The sequence below is a fragment of the Physeter macrocephalus genome, chromosome 2 (assembly GCF_002837175.3).
Source record: "Physeter macrocephalus isolate SW-GA chromosome 2, ASM283717v5, whole genome shotgun sequence".
In the NCBI taxonomy this organism is placed as follows: Eukaryota; Metazoa; Chordata; class Mammalia; order Artiodactyla; family Physeteridae; genus Physeter; species Physeter macrocephalus.
In genome coordinates, this window is record NC_041215.1 from 114380329 (window position 1) to 114398433 (window position 18105).

An 18105-nucleotide genomic window follows, 5' to 3' on the forward strand; every position below is an offset into this window, starting at 1 on the left:
GACGAATGGATAAAGAAGATGTGGTACATATATACAATGGAATATTACTCAGCCATAAAAAGGAACGAAACTGAGTCATTTGTTGAGACATGGATGGATCTAGAGACTGTCATACAGAGTGAAGTAAGCCAGAAAGAGAAAAACAAATATCGTATATTGACATATGTATGTGGAACCTAGAAAAATGGTACAGATGAACCGGTTTGCAGGGCAGAAGTTGCGACACAGATGTAGAGAACAAACGTATGGACACCAAGGGTGGAAAACCATGGTGGGGTGGGGATGGTGGTGTGCTGAATTGGGCAATTGGGATTGACATGTATACACTGCTTTGTATAAAATTGATGACTAATAAGAACCTGCAGTATAAAAAAACAAACAAACAAAATAAACAACTAATACTAAACTTCCTTTGGGTTATTTGTATGAAATATGATAATATAAATGTTTCAGACATTACATGAAATTTCTAAAAATCTTATATGTTCTGGTATAATGTTATAAGTCATAATTCTAGTTATTACTTTAAAATGTATATCTCAGAAATAACTTAATTTTCTTGTCAATTGCATTATTATGAACTTTCATCAAATCTTTAACTGTGGTCATTTTTAAGTCTTTTGTCATTTACAGACAGTTCTGGGTGTACTCTGATGCTTTTGCAAAAATGTTCCTATAAAAGGGTTTCATCTTCAAGGAATTCATGGAAACAACTTTTATCATACATGAACCCACAGATCAAACTTAACTCATGAACATGGGAAAACCAGACATTACCTGCCTCCTCTAATGTATAAGAACTATATAATACTGCCTATGAAGCAACCTGGTTCAAGTAAACCAACATTTAGTAATTAAAAAAATTTCTGAGACAATCAGGAAACTTGAATATTGATTAGATACATAATGATATTAAGGTGTTTGGTAATTGCAATCATTGTTGCTTTTGTTGTGGTCATCTATTTACAATGCTTGGTGTCAGTTTATCTCTTGTAAAAATAAAATGCAGTGTGTGTGTGTGTGTGTGTGTGTGTGTGTGTGTGTGTGTGAAAATAAATAAATAAATAAATTTTTTAAAAGGTACAAAACTTCCAGTCATAAGATAAATAAGTACTAGAGATATACAACATGATAAAGATAATTAACATTGCTGTACTATACATATGAAAGTTGTTAAGAGAGTAATCCTAAGAGTTCTTATCATAAGGAAAAAATGTTTTTTTTCCCTATTTCTTTAATTTTGTATTGATATGAGATGACGGATGCTCACTAAACTTATCATGATCATCATTTCATGATGTATATAAGTAAAATCACTATGCTGGACACCTAAACTTATACAGTACTGTATGCCATTTATATCTCAATACAACTGGAAAAAAAAATTAAATTCTAAAAAAAAAATACAACATGGAATAACTAAAATGATCTACACATAACTGCTTTACACTCTTGAAAAATAATTAGTTCTATAGTCATTTTAAGTAATAACACAATTACAAATGATGAGTAATGAAGACTAAGATATTATTCAAATACTCTTGAAGTTTATAGAAAAAGCCATAGAAATAAGATTATTTTATATTTAGCATTTTATAGACCCTTATATATGACTGAATTTAACCTACTAGTTTTAAAGAGGAGAAAACTGCGGCCCAGATAGGGCCAACATTCAAGTCAATGTCTCAGTAATAACAGAATTTTAAAGCGGAACTAATAGTTACACCAAAAACACATGCTTCAAGCATATACAAAAGAATGTTTTCAAAATATTACTTTTATTCTCATAGAATGTATGTTTGAGTTTATTTTTTTTAAAAGGATAATCACGCCTGCCTAAAAGTTAAATGATGTTCCTTTTCTGTGTTGTTCCAACTTTTTTTTTCATCATAATTTATAGTACAATTTTACATCATAGCTCAGTACACATACCCATGATGAAAAGTTTTAAGGCATTATATTGACCCTAATTATGTGCAAAGCATTTTGATACTGTCTTTTCTATTCTATTCTATTGTAATCTGGTTTACTTTATTCTAATCTATTCTATTTCAATAAAAATTTAATGTTGGTCAGGGTCCATAGAAACGACTTTACAATCCACTAACGAGTTGCAGTGATTGGAGAGCACTATTCAATTGCATGGACAAAGGTCAAAATAGAAAATTAGGGAACTAATTTTAGTGCTTCTTTTATATATGTGCAGCAAATTGGCCTTCTAATGAATTCAGGAACGTAAAGCCACTGGACATGAAATTTTCTTTTTCTGAGGTTTTATGATCCCAGAGACCATGGAAAATCATTGCACAACAGTGCCTGCCACAGTGCTTTCCCTCCAGAGTTGCACCACTGAGACTAGTGATTCCCAGAAGTTTGTGTTTTATATTCGCATCGTCACAATGAAAATTTGGGGTAGTTAAGACTGATTTTGTCCTACATGGCAGTGTGTTAAACTGTGGGCCAGTATAAAACATTTGCGATTCTCTTTGAGTAAAATTTTTATAGAAAATAATATATCTATAGATATTTAAAGTTTTTATGTATTATTAATATATCACTAAAAATTATCATCTCTCTGATATAGACAAAACTTTGGACATCCCCGAAAATTAAAAAAAGAGTCATAATAAAAAGAGTATAATTTTTTGTTGTTCCTTCCTTTTTTAAAATTCTGAAATTACATAAGCAATACATGTTTTTAGAGAAATATGTCACTATAAATATGCAAAATTTAAAAAATATTTTCTTACCACATCAAGAACCAATGTCAATTTTGGGGTGTCTATATGCTGACCTCCCTGTTATAGCTCCATGGTAGTGTGACAGTGAAAAGAGCACAAAATACACATCCATAAGTAATTCACTGGGTGTATATCCAAAAGAACTGAAAGCAGGGTCTAGAAGAGATTTGTATATCCATGTTCACAGAAGCACTATTCACTATAGCCAAGAGGTGGAAGCAACCCAAAGGTCCATCAGCAGATGAATGAATAAACAAAATGCGATAAATACAAAAAATAATAATAATAATTCAAGACAGTAACTGAGATTGCTTCTGTCTGTATATTTTTAATCCTCACAAGGAATTATCATTCTTTTTAACTTTGACAATCTAATTATGAAAATAATTAGTTTTTTAAAAAATTTATGTAATTGTTTGTAAGTGAAGAAAAATATTTTTTACAAATTTCTTGTGAAAAATTTTAATTCTCTTCAATTTTATTAAAATACTTTGTTTTAAAAATACAAAACACTCTAATGTAATTAAAATAATATTTTTCTTCTTTTAAAATTTCTACCTTTTATATCATGTTTAAAAAAAAACATGCAGACGTAGAGAATAGACTTGAGGACACGGGGAGGGGGAAGGGTAAGCTGGGACGAAGTGAGAGAGTGGCACTGACATATATACACTACCAAATGTAAAATAGATAGCTAGTGGGAAGCAGCCGCATAGCACAGGGAGATCAGCTCTGGGCTTTGTGACCCCCTAGAGGGGTGGGATAGGGAGAGTGGGAGGGAGACGCAAGAGGGAGGGGATATGGGGATATATGTATACGTATAGCTGATTCACTCTGTTATACAGCAGAAACTAACACAACATTGTAAAGCAATTATACTCCAATAAAGATGTTAAAAAAATAAAATGACAAGTCAAGCTTTAATGGTGATAAAAGGGGGAAAAAAAAGTCATCATGTCATAGCTTTTACCTACATTTTTCTAGTACTTTCAGTTATTTCATGCTTTTTTAACTTTTCATCTACAATCTATTTCATGCTTTTGTAACTTTTCGTCTACAATCTATTTCATGCTTTTTAAACTTTTAGTCTACAATCCATCTATAATCTATAGTCTTTCTGATGCCTTTTAAACTTTTAATGTATAATTCATCTCATGTTTTGCTTTATGGTGGGGATCTAACTTTATTTTTTCCATATTGTGAACCATTTGTTCTAACACTATTTATTGAATAATCTATACATTTGCCATTAAAAAATGCTAACTTTATAAAAACCAAATTACCATATAGACTTTAGACTCTATCTGAACTTTCTATTACATTCCACTGAGCCAATTCCATTCTGAACTAATACCATACTGCTTTAATACTTATTACTTTTTAACATTTTAATACTTGGGGAGTGTCCTTCCACATAGCTATTCCTTTTAAATGTCTGGCTATTTTATTAAATGTATTTTCCAGGAATACTTTAGACTATTTTTGTTCAGTTAAAAACAAAATGAAACATTGGGAATTGATTGAAGATGGTTAAATGCATAGCTTAATTTTAGAACAACTGACATTTTCATCATTTGAGTCTTCCCATCTTGCAGTGTGGTAATTCTTCATTCATTTACGTTTTCTGTTATGTCTTGGTAAAATACTGTGGTTTGATTTTTATTTTAAATTATCTGTAATTACCTGTAAGGGTCAGAGTCTGTCTTTCTGTCTCTCACCTCCACCCCTCCCCTAGTCAATGAAATTAAATACACCTTAAACACATGCAACATCCTCATTGTATAGAAAAATAATCTCCCTGGGTAACAGTTATTTGAGTTCAAGAAGTATTCAAATCAGAACAAAACCTGAGTTATTCTTAGAGTCATAATGCTCTATCGTCTCCATTAAAACAAACTTCATGGGCAAAAGGACTTTGGATAAACCAAAAATAACCATTATCAGTGAGGTAGTAACATGTGAAAATTATGTTTCTGGTTTATCTTTTATAACTTCATCATGAATTAATATAGTGACTATTTCTCTTGGAAATATCTATGTTAATGGAGAGAAACCCATGATACAATTATAAACTGTCAAATTTAATGCATAAAATTGATATTGGCTTGAAAAATGGAATATGTCTGATATTTAGGAAATTCACATTTATTCTAATATAATCAGTAAAAATGTTGCTTGACATAAGCACAATTGACGGGTATCCAGTATCCCCTTCTTTTCTTCCTCATCCCCGTGCCAGTTACTTAATTCTTCCTCCAGCTGAACCAATTAAGTCAATAAATAGATGATACATCTCAGATTAATGCAAAGCAGAACTCTAAGGAGGATATTTTTCTCCAGGCTTGTCCAACTCCCTAACCATGAGAGTGGTATTCAAGTGCTTGCTTTTCTGAGAATGACATCTCACACTTCTTTTTTCCACTCCTGTAGCAAACAGTGAGTATGAGTATTCTGTTCATCAAATGACACTCTTATATCACATGTAGATAATTTTGAACTCTTCTATAGTCAAAGATAGTATTCTAATGACAGTCAACTCTTTTGCTGCAAAACATTCAGAATAAGTTATCATTACTACCATAATAACAAAATTCTTCTAATCGTAACATTTTCAGATATTTCTGACTTTTCTTCTCAATGTACTCTCAATAATCCTTCAAATGTGTAGTACTCACTCTCTGATCTCACTGCTAGGTTACCTACTTCTACCCAGCCCACAGTTTGCATTCCTGTGGTATAAATGCCTGACATTAAGCTCTTGATTGTCAAGGCATCCATTTCAAAGACATCCATCTCAAATAAACATATTGCCAGCTGTATGACACAGCTGCTAGTAAAACACCTAGAAAAGAAGCCAGACTGCCCCCACTCATGAACTTCCCCTTTTAGAAAGCTCTAGGTAACCTAGATAACTAATGTTTTAAGTGACCCCGCTTTTTCCATTCCCACACCTGAATTCCTGCTCTTATATTTTAAATTTGCCAATAAAGAGTGAATCTGTGAAACCCTAGGTACCCCACTCTCAACTCTAATACAGGAAGAGCCCCAGGTTCATACTTTGTCTTTCTCTCTACCCATGACCTCGCCGTGTAGCCATTAAGCCTGGCATACCTCTAAGACCTGTGAGTGATAACCCTTGCTTTTTCAAAGTTCCCTGATGGTTGTTGCTGAGGTGTGTCTTGAAATCATAATAAGAACCACAAGGACTCATCCAGCCACAATGTTGACTCTGGTCCAGAAAATGTCTGTGGGTACTCCCTTCAAGTAGTAGGGGGCCAGGTGAGTGCCTCAGGCATTCCTAGTAGATAGCATCACTATTAATAGGCTAAAACTGCCACAAAACAATTCCCCTAAACTATCTGTACATAAATCTGTGTCTATGACTATGCTTGTATCATCTATATCTATGGCTAATAAACACGCACATGCACACACACGCAAATATCCTACCCATGCAAAAAAGCATGAACAAAAATCATCTTATTTCAGACTTTTCATTTTGTAGATGAGGGAACTTAGGGAAACTGAAGTCCTTGAAACTGAGTTAGTTTAAAGCTAGGACTACATCTCTCTTGATGCCCTTAGTTCAGTATTCTTTTTGACCTTTTCAAACACCCCTCGGCTTTGTCTTGTACCAGAGCATTTCCAGAGAACAGGCACAATTTTATATACTTTCTTTATACCCCTTGAGCCTTTAGCATAGCATTAGATGATATTTCCTGAATCACATTAAACAGTATTTTACAGAGCATTTCAAATAGCTGTATCTCCTATAGTTAAAATGAACATCCCTTTCTTTAAATCTTTGAGAAAGATCATCAAATTACAACAAATATTATCAACTTATATCAAAATGAACAGCATATTAGGAGAGATTTTTCGACGCGCAGGCTCAGCGGCCACGGCTCACGGGCCCAGCCGCTCCGCGGCATGTGGGATCCTCCCGGACCAGGGCACGAACCCGCGACCCCTGCACCGGCAGGCGGACTCCCAACCACTGCGCCACCAGGGAAGCCCCCCACAAGGATATTTTTGAGTCACTTTTGGAAATGTTTTAGAGGGGCATAATTTTAGAAATGTATGCAAATAATGAGTCTATCGTAGTGCTTCCCTTAATTTTACAATATCTCCAGAAACTACAAATCCAAAAAAAGGAAAAAAAAAAAGGAAATAATTGAAATCAATAAGAAGGCTTATGGACATGCAAAGTTATTAGTAACATACAAAGGTTTTAATTAAAGATGTTGGCTTTTAACAAAGGCTCGCTGTTATCCTGATTGATCGAGCCTGCTGGCTCAGCGTTTTCTCTTCTCCCCATTAGCTCCCACTTGCTTTTCTCTGCTCTAATTGGATATTTACTACATTGGCACCTTCTTTTTAAACAGGGTTTGTTCCACAAAGATTGTAAATACGATTACACTTTAGCAAACTGTATCTGTATGCATGTAAGTATAATTAGTATATTATTTTCATAATTTGTCATTTTGGTTTTGCAATCTATAGGAAACTTTTGGAAATTTCATGGAAAAAAGTATAATTTAGTTTCGAGTTGCTACATTTTCTTGCTGAAATTTTGAGGAACAAAAATATATAATTATTTTCTTAGGTTTTAATATTCACTTCAAAGAAGTTCCAGATATATTTTAGAATGAATAAAAGTAGATATAGATATATAGATATTTCTAAACTTTGCTCTAGAACTGAATAGAATCCATAAACCAGACCAAGTTTTTTTTTCTTTTTATGAAACTGAAAGTTTTAATATATTGCAACTACTGAAAGTAATTTTCTGTGTGCGCAAGCATAATAAATTAATGAGAAAAATGCTAAATTATTTCTAATTTTTTCCTAGCATGTTCTATAATGTCTATATAGAAACAGTAAATAACATAAAGTGTTGTTTGGAACAAGTTTTTACTTTGCCAATATAGTAGTACCCTCCATTCACAATTATCTACAACAGAACAAATACACTTTTTGTACTAATTTCAATGCTACTTTATTTTTAATTAAAAAAAAAAGATTTTGAGATAACCTAGCTTGGAAGAATACTTTAGAAGTAAAGGGTAAATTCCCCAGAAGTTTCCTTTTGGTTAAAATAATGCCTTAGCTTTAATCAATTTAATGAACATTTCAGTGGTCAGAAGATATCTGTTTACTCCAGTAGTTGAAACATGCATTTCCTCATTAATTTATCTTTTTTGGTGTGACATTTTGATTTAAGAGACAAACAATTTTTTAACCTATTGTCAAGTGCACTTTATTTTTCATTTAGTTTCTAAGCAAGAAATGTCACTTATAAAGCAACTAGAAGACTGAAGAATAGATTGAGTGGTAATCAGCTGAGAAAATTTTAGTTATACAACTAGCAGTTAAAGACAATTATAACTACTTTAATACACAATGTGTAAGGTTGGGGGAATCAAACTGTAATATTTTGATACAAGCTCTCCCCATCCTCTAAAACGCAGTTCCTAACTGAGATGACAAAAGGAACGTGTAAAATGAAACAACCACCCAGGCTGATAATAGGAGGCTGGAGAAAGTTGGCCTGATATTGTGCTTAAAGATAAAAAAGGATATGCAGCATCTATTTTAAATGAGATGTGTGCTTCATATATCTTGCAGTGACAGAGATAACTTCTTTCCTTTAATCATTATTACTTATTTCTTAAAGCTTAGTCTCTCTCACACCTAAACCTATGAGCTCAAACCTCAGGACTCAGTTCTTATGAATAGAGAGAGTTGTCATTCTTACCAGTAAGCCTGCTAAATAATACTACTATAAGCTTCAGATTTCACACAGCAGATAAGTTTGTCTCCCCTGACATGAGTACATTAATCCACTGAATCAATTTACTTAAGCTGTTCTGTGGAGCAATGCGGCCACGATTTAACTGAGCTTAAAAGCACTTTCAAGTTTGAGTCGCGGCTCCATGTATAATGCAGGCCCACAGTATTCCTTCATAAGTTCTATTATGACCTTTTGCAACTATGTGAGAAATATTTCTGTTAGGTTTATAGGGTCATGATGATCTAACATCAAAAAGGATTTAAAAAGAATGAATTTAAGTTATTTTAGAAAATCAGACTCATGAGTAAAAGAGTAAGAAGGGAACAGCTGGCTAGATTCTACCAGCACAATTAACTTGCTTTAATATTTATAAAATTCTTTAGGTTGTCTAAATTTTTTTTTTTTTTTTTTAGGAGTTTGTTTAGAAAAACATTTTAATTTTTGGATCATTTTAGAAAAGAACTTTTTAAAAATGGCTGCTGGCTCCAGAGTTTACAGTCTGAACATTATGAAATGCTACAGAGGAAAATGATACACTTACATTATTCAACATGCAATCAAAGCTAACTGTAGCAACCAGTACACAGAAGAAGCTTCAACATGTTACCAAATTTTACTGAAAATTTAAAGTTTTTATAGTTATGCATGGTGAACTGTTGACCATAGCGTTGGGAAGAAAATTTTCCTCTACCCTTCTAGATTCTTCTGGCTGGCCTACGAATTATATTGACATGAGTCAGATTAAAAGGAGAAAATCAAACAAAAGTTGAATAACATGTATACACGGGAGAAATCCAACAAAACTGAATAACTCGCCAAAATGGCTGAAACTCTCACCTTAACTACCATCTTCAGCTAAAGACAAAAGAGGATGTTGGACAAAGTGGTTTGGGACTTAAAGGGGATGAAGCCAACTGACATGGAGACAGAAAAGCAAAGGTTTGGTACACAAATGTTTGCGGGGCTATACAAAGACACTGGGACTCAGAGAGGAATATTAACAAACAGCCTTTGCTAAGTGCCTCCTCATCTACCACATCTAGTTCACACTATAGTTACCTGTGGTGGTAGTTCCCTCCCTGGAACAGGTCCTCTAACTACACTCTTTTAGGCAGTTAGGGGGACGGTTCCCTCTGAATCTTTCAGGCCTTAAAAATAATCAGCTTAAATTAATCCTCATGCCAAAGAGACACATATTAGGGTGACAAATTTTGCTCCCCTGCAATAGTAAGCTGTCAATTTATTCATGCTCTCTTTCCATTTCATGAAATCTATTAAAAACAAAACACAAAACTTCTTCCTCATTTCTTCTTTTTAAAACTTCTGACCCCTACAGACCTGCTCTCAAGCTTACCATCACTGTCATCAGCATTTTTCCTTTCCCGTATCTCTGTTCAGAGATGTTTTCATTCTGATCATAACCCTTTGCTTCATTTTACCCTAGCAAGTCATTCATTATCATGGACTTGTTCTCCTAGAACCTGAAGCATTTGTCTTTATGGTGACTCCTCACCGTTTAGTGACACAGAGGATCATTCCTGGCATACTTGCTTTTCTAGGAGGAAACACCTGTGGGAGGATGTCAGCATTGATATAATGTGGTGAATGAAATGTATTCTTAATGTCAGTTTTCCTAGCTAAGGTGTGGCGCTTCTAAATATTTTACTTTTCTTCCCTAATATATACAAAATCTCAAAGAGTAATTATCCATAAAAATAAGAAAACACTTGGCAAATCATGAAGTTGAATACCTCCAGAGAAGCCCTCAGTGAAGTGAACTTATTTCAGTCATAAGGAAAGAAATCATTTGTAAGTAATGATATAAGATCATGTCTTGCAGATCCTAAAATGTACTTTTGTATGGTCAGTCAACAAAAAAAGCAGAATATTTTCAAAAACTTGCCCAGACTGTTTTCTGATTTTTAAAAAGTTCAGTCAGGGTTCAGAGATAAGTGCATCTGAAGTGGTCCTAAGGGTAATCTATTTTAACTAACAGAAGGGCTATCAGCAATGTAAAGGAAGCCTGGAAAATTTACATTTCTTTGGAAAAATGTTTAATTATGGATGTTACATCTCCATGGACTCTCTGGAGGTCTAATATCTCTATGGAATCTCTCATGAGGTCTAATTCTCAAAATTTCTGATCATATTTCTAAAATTCAGGTCTTACAGTAAGTACATCTTTTGAGTACTTCCAAAATATATTTTGCCTCTGGATGTTGGACTTTTAAAATATGGATATGTAATTTACCTTTCAAGTATCTCAAACAAGGAGAGAGAGAACAGGAGCAAATGTCAAGGGTAAGCAGCCTCCACTTCACTCCAGGGTTTTTGCTTTTTTATTCCCCAGCCATCTGTCAATAGCCTTCACAGGTGGAACTGGCCTGCAGGAGTTTTGCTTCCACATCCATTCATTCAGTTTTAAGTTGGATTAAGTTTTCCAGGAGTATCTACTTTATCTTATTATATTATTAGCTATTATTTATTAGGCCCTTAGTATATGCCAAAATATATTTAAGCATTTCAACCACATTATTGTATTGAATTTGATTACAAAATAGCAGCCCTCTGAGGTAAGTGTACTATCTCCATTTTATAGATATGGTAACTGAGGTTTAGAAAAATTAAATCGTTTTCTCATGATAGAAAGTGGAAACAACTGAGATTTGTATCATCTGGCTGATTATAAATCCAGTGGCCTTGCCCACTAAACTGCTATGCAATATTGTATACAGGAAACAGTACTATCCTTAGATTCAGGACACTTAAGTTAAAATACCAGGTATCAGCTGTGTAAATTTAACAGCTCCCACAATCATTTCCTCAGCTTACATTTCCCCAATTGTGAAATGAGGCTAATGAAAACTGTCCTCTTAAACTAATAGGAATATTGTGAAAATAAATTTTAAAATGGAAATGTTTTATAAACCATAAAGATCCATGCAAATGAATACTATTCTAAAATTTGGATTTGCACATAGCAGATACAAGTAAATGTTTACTGAATTTAAATTTGATAGACTGTGGAGTAGGCATGGTGACCATTAAGCCAACTTTATGTTATTATAGTAAGTTTAATTTCTACGCTGGAAAATTAGGTGAATTAAATGACTGCATGGCTGATGATTTGATAGCATGAGCTATGGCTTGATGACTTTCTTAGTCAAGACTTCCTCCCACCCCCACTTGGTGGCAAGTAGCAAAACTAATTTAAATGTACTAGAACATTGTGTTTCTTAAGGTTCCTAACGAAAAAAAAAAAACGCATTTGGACCTCAGGAAGACCAGAGAACCAGGAAGTAAAAACTGTCAAAAACTGTTACTCTCTCTCTCCAATTCTCCTTTGCCTCTGCATGGCTGATTTATCCTTCTGTGTCATGAAGGACTGGTTATTTCTGCTTCTCATTAATACACATTTTCTCCAATATCATAGTGAATGTGCTTCACACAGTAATCTAATCTTACTTTAGAATCCTGCTTAAAATTCTTGTCAAAACATTGTTGCCATAAAACATTGTTTCTATTAAATAAGTTAATTTAAGTCTATACTTTAATCCAACAGTATAACAGATGTCCACAATATCTAATATTTGTATGTTCAAATTTTTAATAATATTTTCTATGTGTCTTCTATGCTAAAAAAAGAAATACATTTCAAATAGCCTCCACATTGTTTTCCATTTATTATTTCAGCTGTTATTATAGCAGGAAGAAAAGTCTTTACCATTTATATAGAGCATTTTGTATTTCCTTCTTAAAGAAAACATTTATCCTTAAGATTCGTGAAAGTTCAGTGCTGATTTAAGTATCAGATGACTTTAAGAATGCTGAAAACATTAGATATTTGTCTTTATGTTCAGTATACTTTGTTTTTAAATGTCTTAGCAGTGATGATCATCCCTCATACTTATTTTAATGACTAATACAAGAAACAATATACACTAAGGGTGAGATACATTTTGTGATTTAATAGTGAATCTATATTTATAAGTCACATAGTTTATATCTCTGTACCTAGAACAGAGTGGGTACACAGTACGCTTTTCCTTTCTTTTTTCTTTCTCCAGTGAATGAATAGTGATGTAACTATTTGGGAAAAGTACTGAGATATTCAGTTAACCTGAAATTCAGTTAATTATCATTTTGTATACATTTGGTTTTCCTACTTCCTCTGATGTACAGACTCTGAAGTCATGGTTAATAGCAACACATCTGTGTTGGTATCATTAATTCAGAATCCACAAAGAAATATAGGAAACAACTACATATTACATTTAATTTGAAAGCATTGAGATTAGGCAGTTTACTTAGAATCAATCTACCACAAGGAGGCAAAAGCTCATTTTCATGTTTCTGATAACCAGAAGTGTGAAAAGCATCAATTATTAAAATTACTTGACAATTTCAAGGCTATGTCTTTTCACTGTTGAACACTTACAAGTCTGACAATGATTTTCTGTGGGTCCCCAGCATCGGCCAGTGCAGGACTTATGGCAACGTCCACCTGTAGAACAGCAAAAAGCACATGTGTATTATAATCTTTCACTCTGACTAGCAGTTAAGACCTCAAAGGAAACATTCTTGCTCCTTCATGAGGATTTTTATGTCACACTAGAGTTGAAACATAGCTCATAAAATGCCCACTTAAGTAGCAAAATCTGAATGTCAAATACATGTGAAGCAGAAATACAATCTCTTGATATTCAAAATCCTCTCATCATTTTATAAGAAAAGGAAATATACATGAATCTGTAAATGTTCCTACATAGTCAGAAGTAAATATTTACATGAAATAAGTTTCACTTCAACTATTGAATATTTTTATTCTATTGATCTATCCTACTTGATATAATTTCAGAAGTTCAGGACTTACTGATACCAACAGATGTTAAGGATTAAATCAATAGTTAAAAAGAAGTTGAAGTCTATGAAAACAAGAATATATTACAAACATGATAAACCGTCAAGGTTTTATATATAATTTAGATTATCTTTTTTTTTGTCAAAGGTCTATTGTGTCTTTTTAAAATTTTTTATTGAAATATAGTTGATTGACAATGTTAGTTTCAGGTGTACAGCAAAGAGATTCAGTTATACAAATATATGTATATATATACATATGTATGTATGTATATATATATATATTCTTTTTTTACATTTTTTCCATTATAGGTTGTTACAAGATATTTAGTTCCCTGCACTATACAGTAGGTCCTTGTTGGAGATCTATTTTATATATAGTAGTGTGTATATTTTAATCCCAAACTCTTAATTTATCCCTCCCCCTCTTTCCCCTTGGGTAACCGTAAGTTTGCACTGTCTTTTTAAAAATTTCTTTATTGAAGTATACTTGATGTACAATATTAATAAGTTTCAGGTGTACATCACAATGATTCACAATTTTTAAAGGTTATATTCCATTTATAGTTATGACATAATATTAGCTATATTCCTGAGGAGGAGGTCATTAAGAGGTTGTGACTGCCAGTTGACCTGTGAGCTGAACCCAGGCAATCAGAGGCTCCTCACCCCCTCCCTTGTCCTTGAAATGTATGTCCCTCCAACTAATCCCATGCTAGCAGCTGTTTCAAGGACATAGCCTTGAGAGAGTAAGGTGTTGCTGAGACCATCTGGACTGAATAAGTGACTGAATTTAGTTAGGACCTCTATACAAACTTTTAAGACTGGCAGGCGGATGCTGAGATCTATTCACCTTGCTGTTGCCCAAGACAAATCTCATAAATAAGTTACCTTGTTTATTAAACCTGTCGCCTACTAATTTGGAGTGGGCTGCCTCTTTCTTCTGTCTCTCCTTGTCCTTTATGTACGGGGCCAATTTGCAAACCATCTTTATATAAATATTTCAAGCATTTTAAACAGCTAATTTTTTTGAAAGCTTAATTTCAATTATTTTATATCCTCTTCTAAAAATTTTATTGATACTACCTTCATTTTCAAATATCAGCCTTTATTTCCTATAGTCTCATTTTCCTTTTAACGATGATGCTACTATGGGTATTTGCCTCAGCAAATAGAGTTGTCCCACAGAGAAATTCCCTACAATCTCAACAAAAGAATATTAGCTAGAAGAAATCATGTATAATGACTTTCTTTGAAGTTTGCAGCTGAATTTCATAGGCTCACTCCAAATTTTTGTGAGTACAAGGATATGGAATGGGCTCATTTTTAAAGAAAAGTGGACATGAAAATCTATCAAAAAGTTTTCTATAACAAAGTTCTTATTAAACCTTTTCTGTTAATTTTCTAATATAAATTGTGAATGAGTACATGCCTATTCAAGTTGTTTTTTTTTGTTTTGTTTTTTGTTTTTTTTTTTTTTTTTTTTGCGGTACGCGGGCCTCTCACTGTTGTGGCCTCTCCTGTTGCGGAGCACAGGCTCCGGACGCGCAGGCTCAGTGCCCATGGCTCACAGGCCCAGCCGCTCCGCGGCATGTGGGATCTTCCCGGACAGGGGCATGAACCCGGGTCCCCTGCATCGGCAGGCAGACTCTCAATCACTGTGCCACCAGGGAAGCCCCAAGTTGTTTATTTTAACATAGTTAACTTCACTGTAAAAATTATGGAATAAGGTTATATCAAAAGTTTCCATCTTTCCTTGACCCACAGTTTTTAACTCTTCCTCTTGGAAGGTCTTACAACTTGGGCAGCTTTTTTTTGTTGTTTGTTTTAGTCTCTCCTTCTGAGACTGACGGAACGAACCTAGTATGTTAAATGCTTTCACAGTTAAGGGACAGATTCAGCAGACACCCTTCCTCAGGCTAAACATCAGACCATCCTACTGGTCTACTCTTCTGCAAGTGAACAGTACTATTTCCAAGTTAACATAACACTTAAGCTCAATCCTAGCCACCCTCTTAAAAGCATCTAGATCCTGGCCTCAACGGGGTTTATTTAAAGCAATTCTGTTTGTGAAGCACTGAGGCTGACATCACAAGCATATAATATCCTGTCACTCTGCCATCTGTTTATTTAGATTCAAACACATTATAACTACATAATGCAAGCTCATTCGAGCTGACAGGAAAAGGACTTCATCTGGCTTGAACAATATAACTTTAATCAGTGATAATGATAATTATTATTAAAAAGCTACCAGAGTTCTTTTGTATAAAGCTAATAAATCTAAATTGATTTATACCAGAGGAAATTAGAAAGGACTGTGAAACAAAATGGAAAGCAGTGCAAACTTTTTCTGAGTACAAACTTTTTATGAGAAAGTAGCTAATGTTAATGTGTTTCTTTAGGTGTGTTAAAATCCTTTAAATCGACCCATTAAGTAGTCTGTTAATTGAAGATATCTGAAGCAGAGGATGATCTACCATTTAATCTATGACTTCTCTAATTGGGTTTGGGCCTAATAAAATATTTAGCTTTATTTATTGTTGCCAAACAACTCTGTAGCTGTTAATAAAAAATGCTGAGTAACATTAGACATTTTAAAACGTCAATGATCCCCTTTAATTGGATTACATTTTTTTTTACCTTCTGATTCTTGCAGTTTCAATTTACCATCTCAAGACCTACTCTCATACCTAATAGAAAAAGAAATATTACTAGAAATTTTGTTTACAATTCTTGCCAAAGTATCATAGCAAGACCCACCTAGTTGGGCACAAGTTATATAGTGCCCGCACAAACACAGAATGCGTAAATAATTTAACCTTGTCTAAATGCTGTGAAGAGATTTCACTTGTTAGTTTCCATTTTTCATTTATACAAAAGTAGAAATATCAATTACGCCTATAATAGGAAGCCGACAACAGTTTCTTCTCTGGGATTTTACTCAGACTTAAATTCCCTCCACCCCTTTTGAAAACAAAAAGGAGATGATTGCTTGGCCCACACACTTCAGAGTTCTGTCACGACCAGTATGCTGGAGGACCGTGAATTGAATGTGCCTCCGTTAACAGCTCCTCCTTCTGGCCTGCCCTTCATTTCACTGTCTCTAGGGCTCTGAGGTTTTTGGAATCTGCTCAGGCACTCAGTTCAATTTTGGTCTTCAGAACTGTGTGATACATGGCACTTGGGCTAACACTATTTTCACTGAATTGTTGCAATTAACTAAATGTCAAAGTATCTGACCAAGATCTCTGCCTACGACGATGTATTTTTTTTTTAACCATCTTATTGGAGTATAACTGTTTTACAATAGTGTGTTGGTTTCTCCTTTACAACAAAGTGAATCAGTTATACATATACATATGTTCCCATATCTCTTCCCTCTTGCGTCTCCCTCCCTCCCACCCTCCCCCAACACAGTCTTAACCTGTGGCTCCAACACTTGGAGAGTCTCACTCTGAATATCTCTGCCCCTGCCCCCTCTCTTTTTTTTTTCTTTTTTAATTGGGGTACAGTTAGTTTCTACTGTACAGCAAAGAGACGTAGAGTTCCCTGTGCTATACAGCAGGTTCTCATTAGTTATCTATCTTATATATATTAGTTAGTGTGTATATGTCAATCCTAATCTCCCAATTCATCCCACCCCTGTTTTCCCCCCTTGGTGACCTTACGTTTGTTCTCTATGTCTGTGTCTCTATTTCTGCCTTGAGTATGATTTTTCCAATAAAACTGTCACATAAATCCAAAAGAATTAAGAAAAATTTTTTTAAAGTGAGTTGGAATGATTCTGCACAGTTGTGAATTGAGTGTTATGTACTATTGGAGTTAACAGAATTAACATCCACATAAAAAACAATGTTTATAAGAGGGTTATTAGCAAAACTGTGCTAATTTGAAGCTTACTATTCCAGTTATCTATTGACGAACAACAAACCATCCTAAATCTTAGTGGCTTAAAACAATGATGATCATTTATTTAGTTTGCACAGCTGTAAATATGGGTAGGCTCAGTGAAGACAGTTTGTATCTTTTCCAACTGGCACCATCTGGGGTAGCTAGGAGGACTGTTGGGTGCTGGAAACTTAATATTCACTTACTCAAATGTTGAACAGTTGATGCTGTCAACTGGGGCCTCACCAGAGAGTGAATCAAAGAAAAAAATGCATTGGATTGAGTTAAACAGAGAGGAAGACTATTCAAGTATATTGCAGTAGAGTTAAAGACTACTGCAATAGGGAGAGAGATTGAAGAGTTTTTAAGTGCTGCGGTGAGTCAGTAGAAAAGTACTAGAGGACATTAGGGGAGAATTTGGTCAATGGAATTAGGTCATTTGTGTTGGCTAATTTATCAAAGTTAGGCTCCTACCCTCTCTCAGACACTGGGAAATAAGGGTGATATCTTTCTGAATAATTGCATGTTAAAGGAATGGCTCCCAGGTCCTCAAGAAAGACTTTCCTAGGTTGTAAAACTGGCAGGAGGCTGAGAGATTTACATTTCAAAAAGGCAGAGAGGGGGGCTTCCCTGGTGGCGCAGTGGTTGTGCGTCTGCCTGCCGATGCAGGGGAGCCGGGTTCGCGCCCCGGTCTGGGAGGATCCCACGTGCCGCGGAGCGGCTGGGCCCGTGAGCCGTGGCCGCTGGGCCTGCGCGTCCGGAGCCTGTGCTCCGCAACGGGAGAGGCCACAGCAGGGGGAGGCCCGCATACCACAAAAA

The 18105-nt window shown here is 34.6% G+C and overlaps 1 protein-coding gene across 5 annotated transcripts in view; it reads right to left on the reverse strand.

Moving 5' to 3' along the window:
- Nucleotides 1–18105, reverse strand: part of ERBB4 (erb-b2 receptor tyrosine kinase 4) — a 1129074-nt gene that overhangs the window by 335985 nt on the left and 774984 nt on the right. For all 5 annotated transcript variants that reach the window (XM_055089875.1, XM_024124587.3, XM_028481564.2 and 2 more), the window contains one exon: nucleotides 12974–13039. In XM_055089875.1, coding sequence (XP_054945850.1) covers nucleotides 12974–13039 — 66 coding nt within the window. The remainder of the gene's footprint in view (nucleotides 1–12973; nucleotides 13040–18105) is intronic.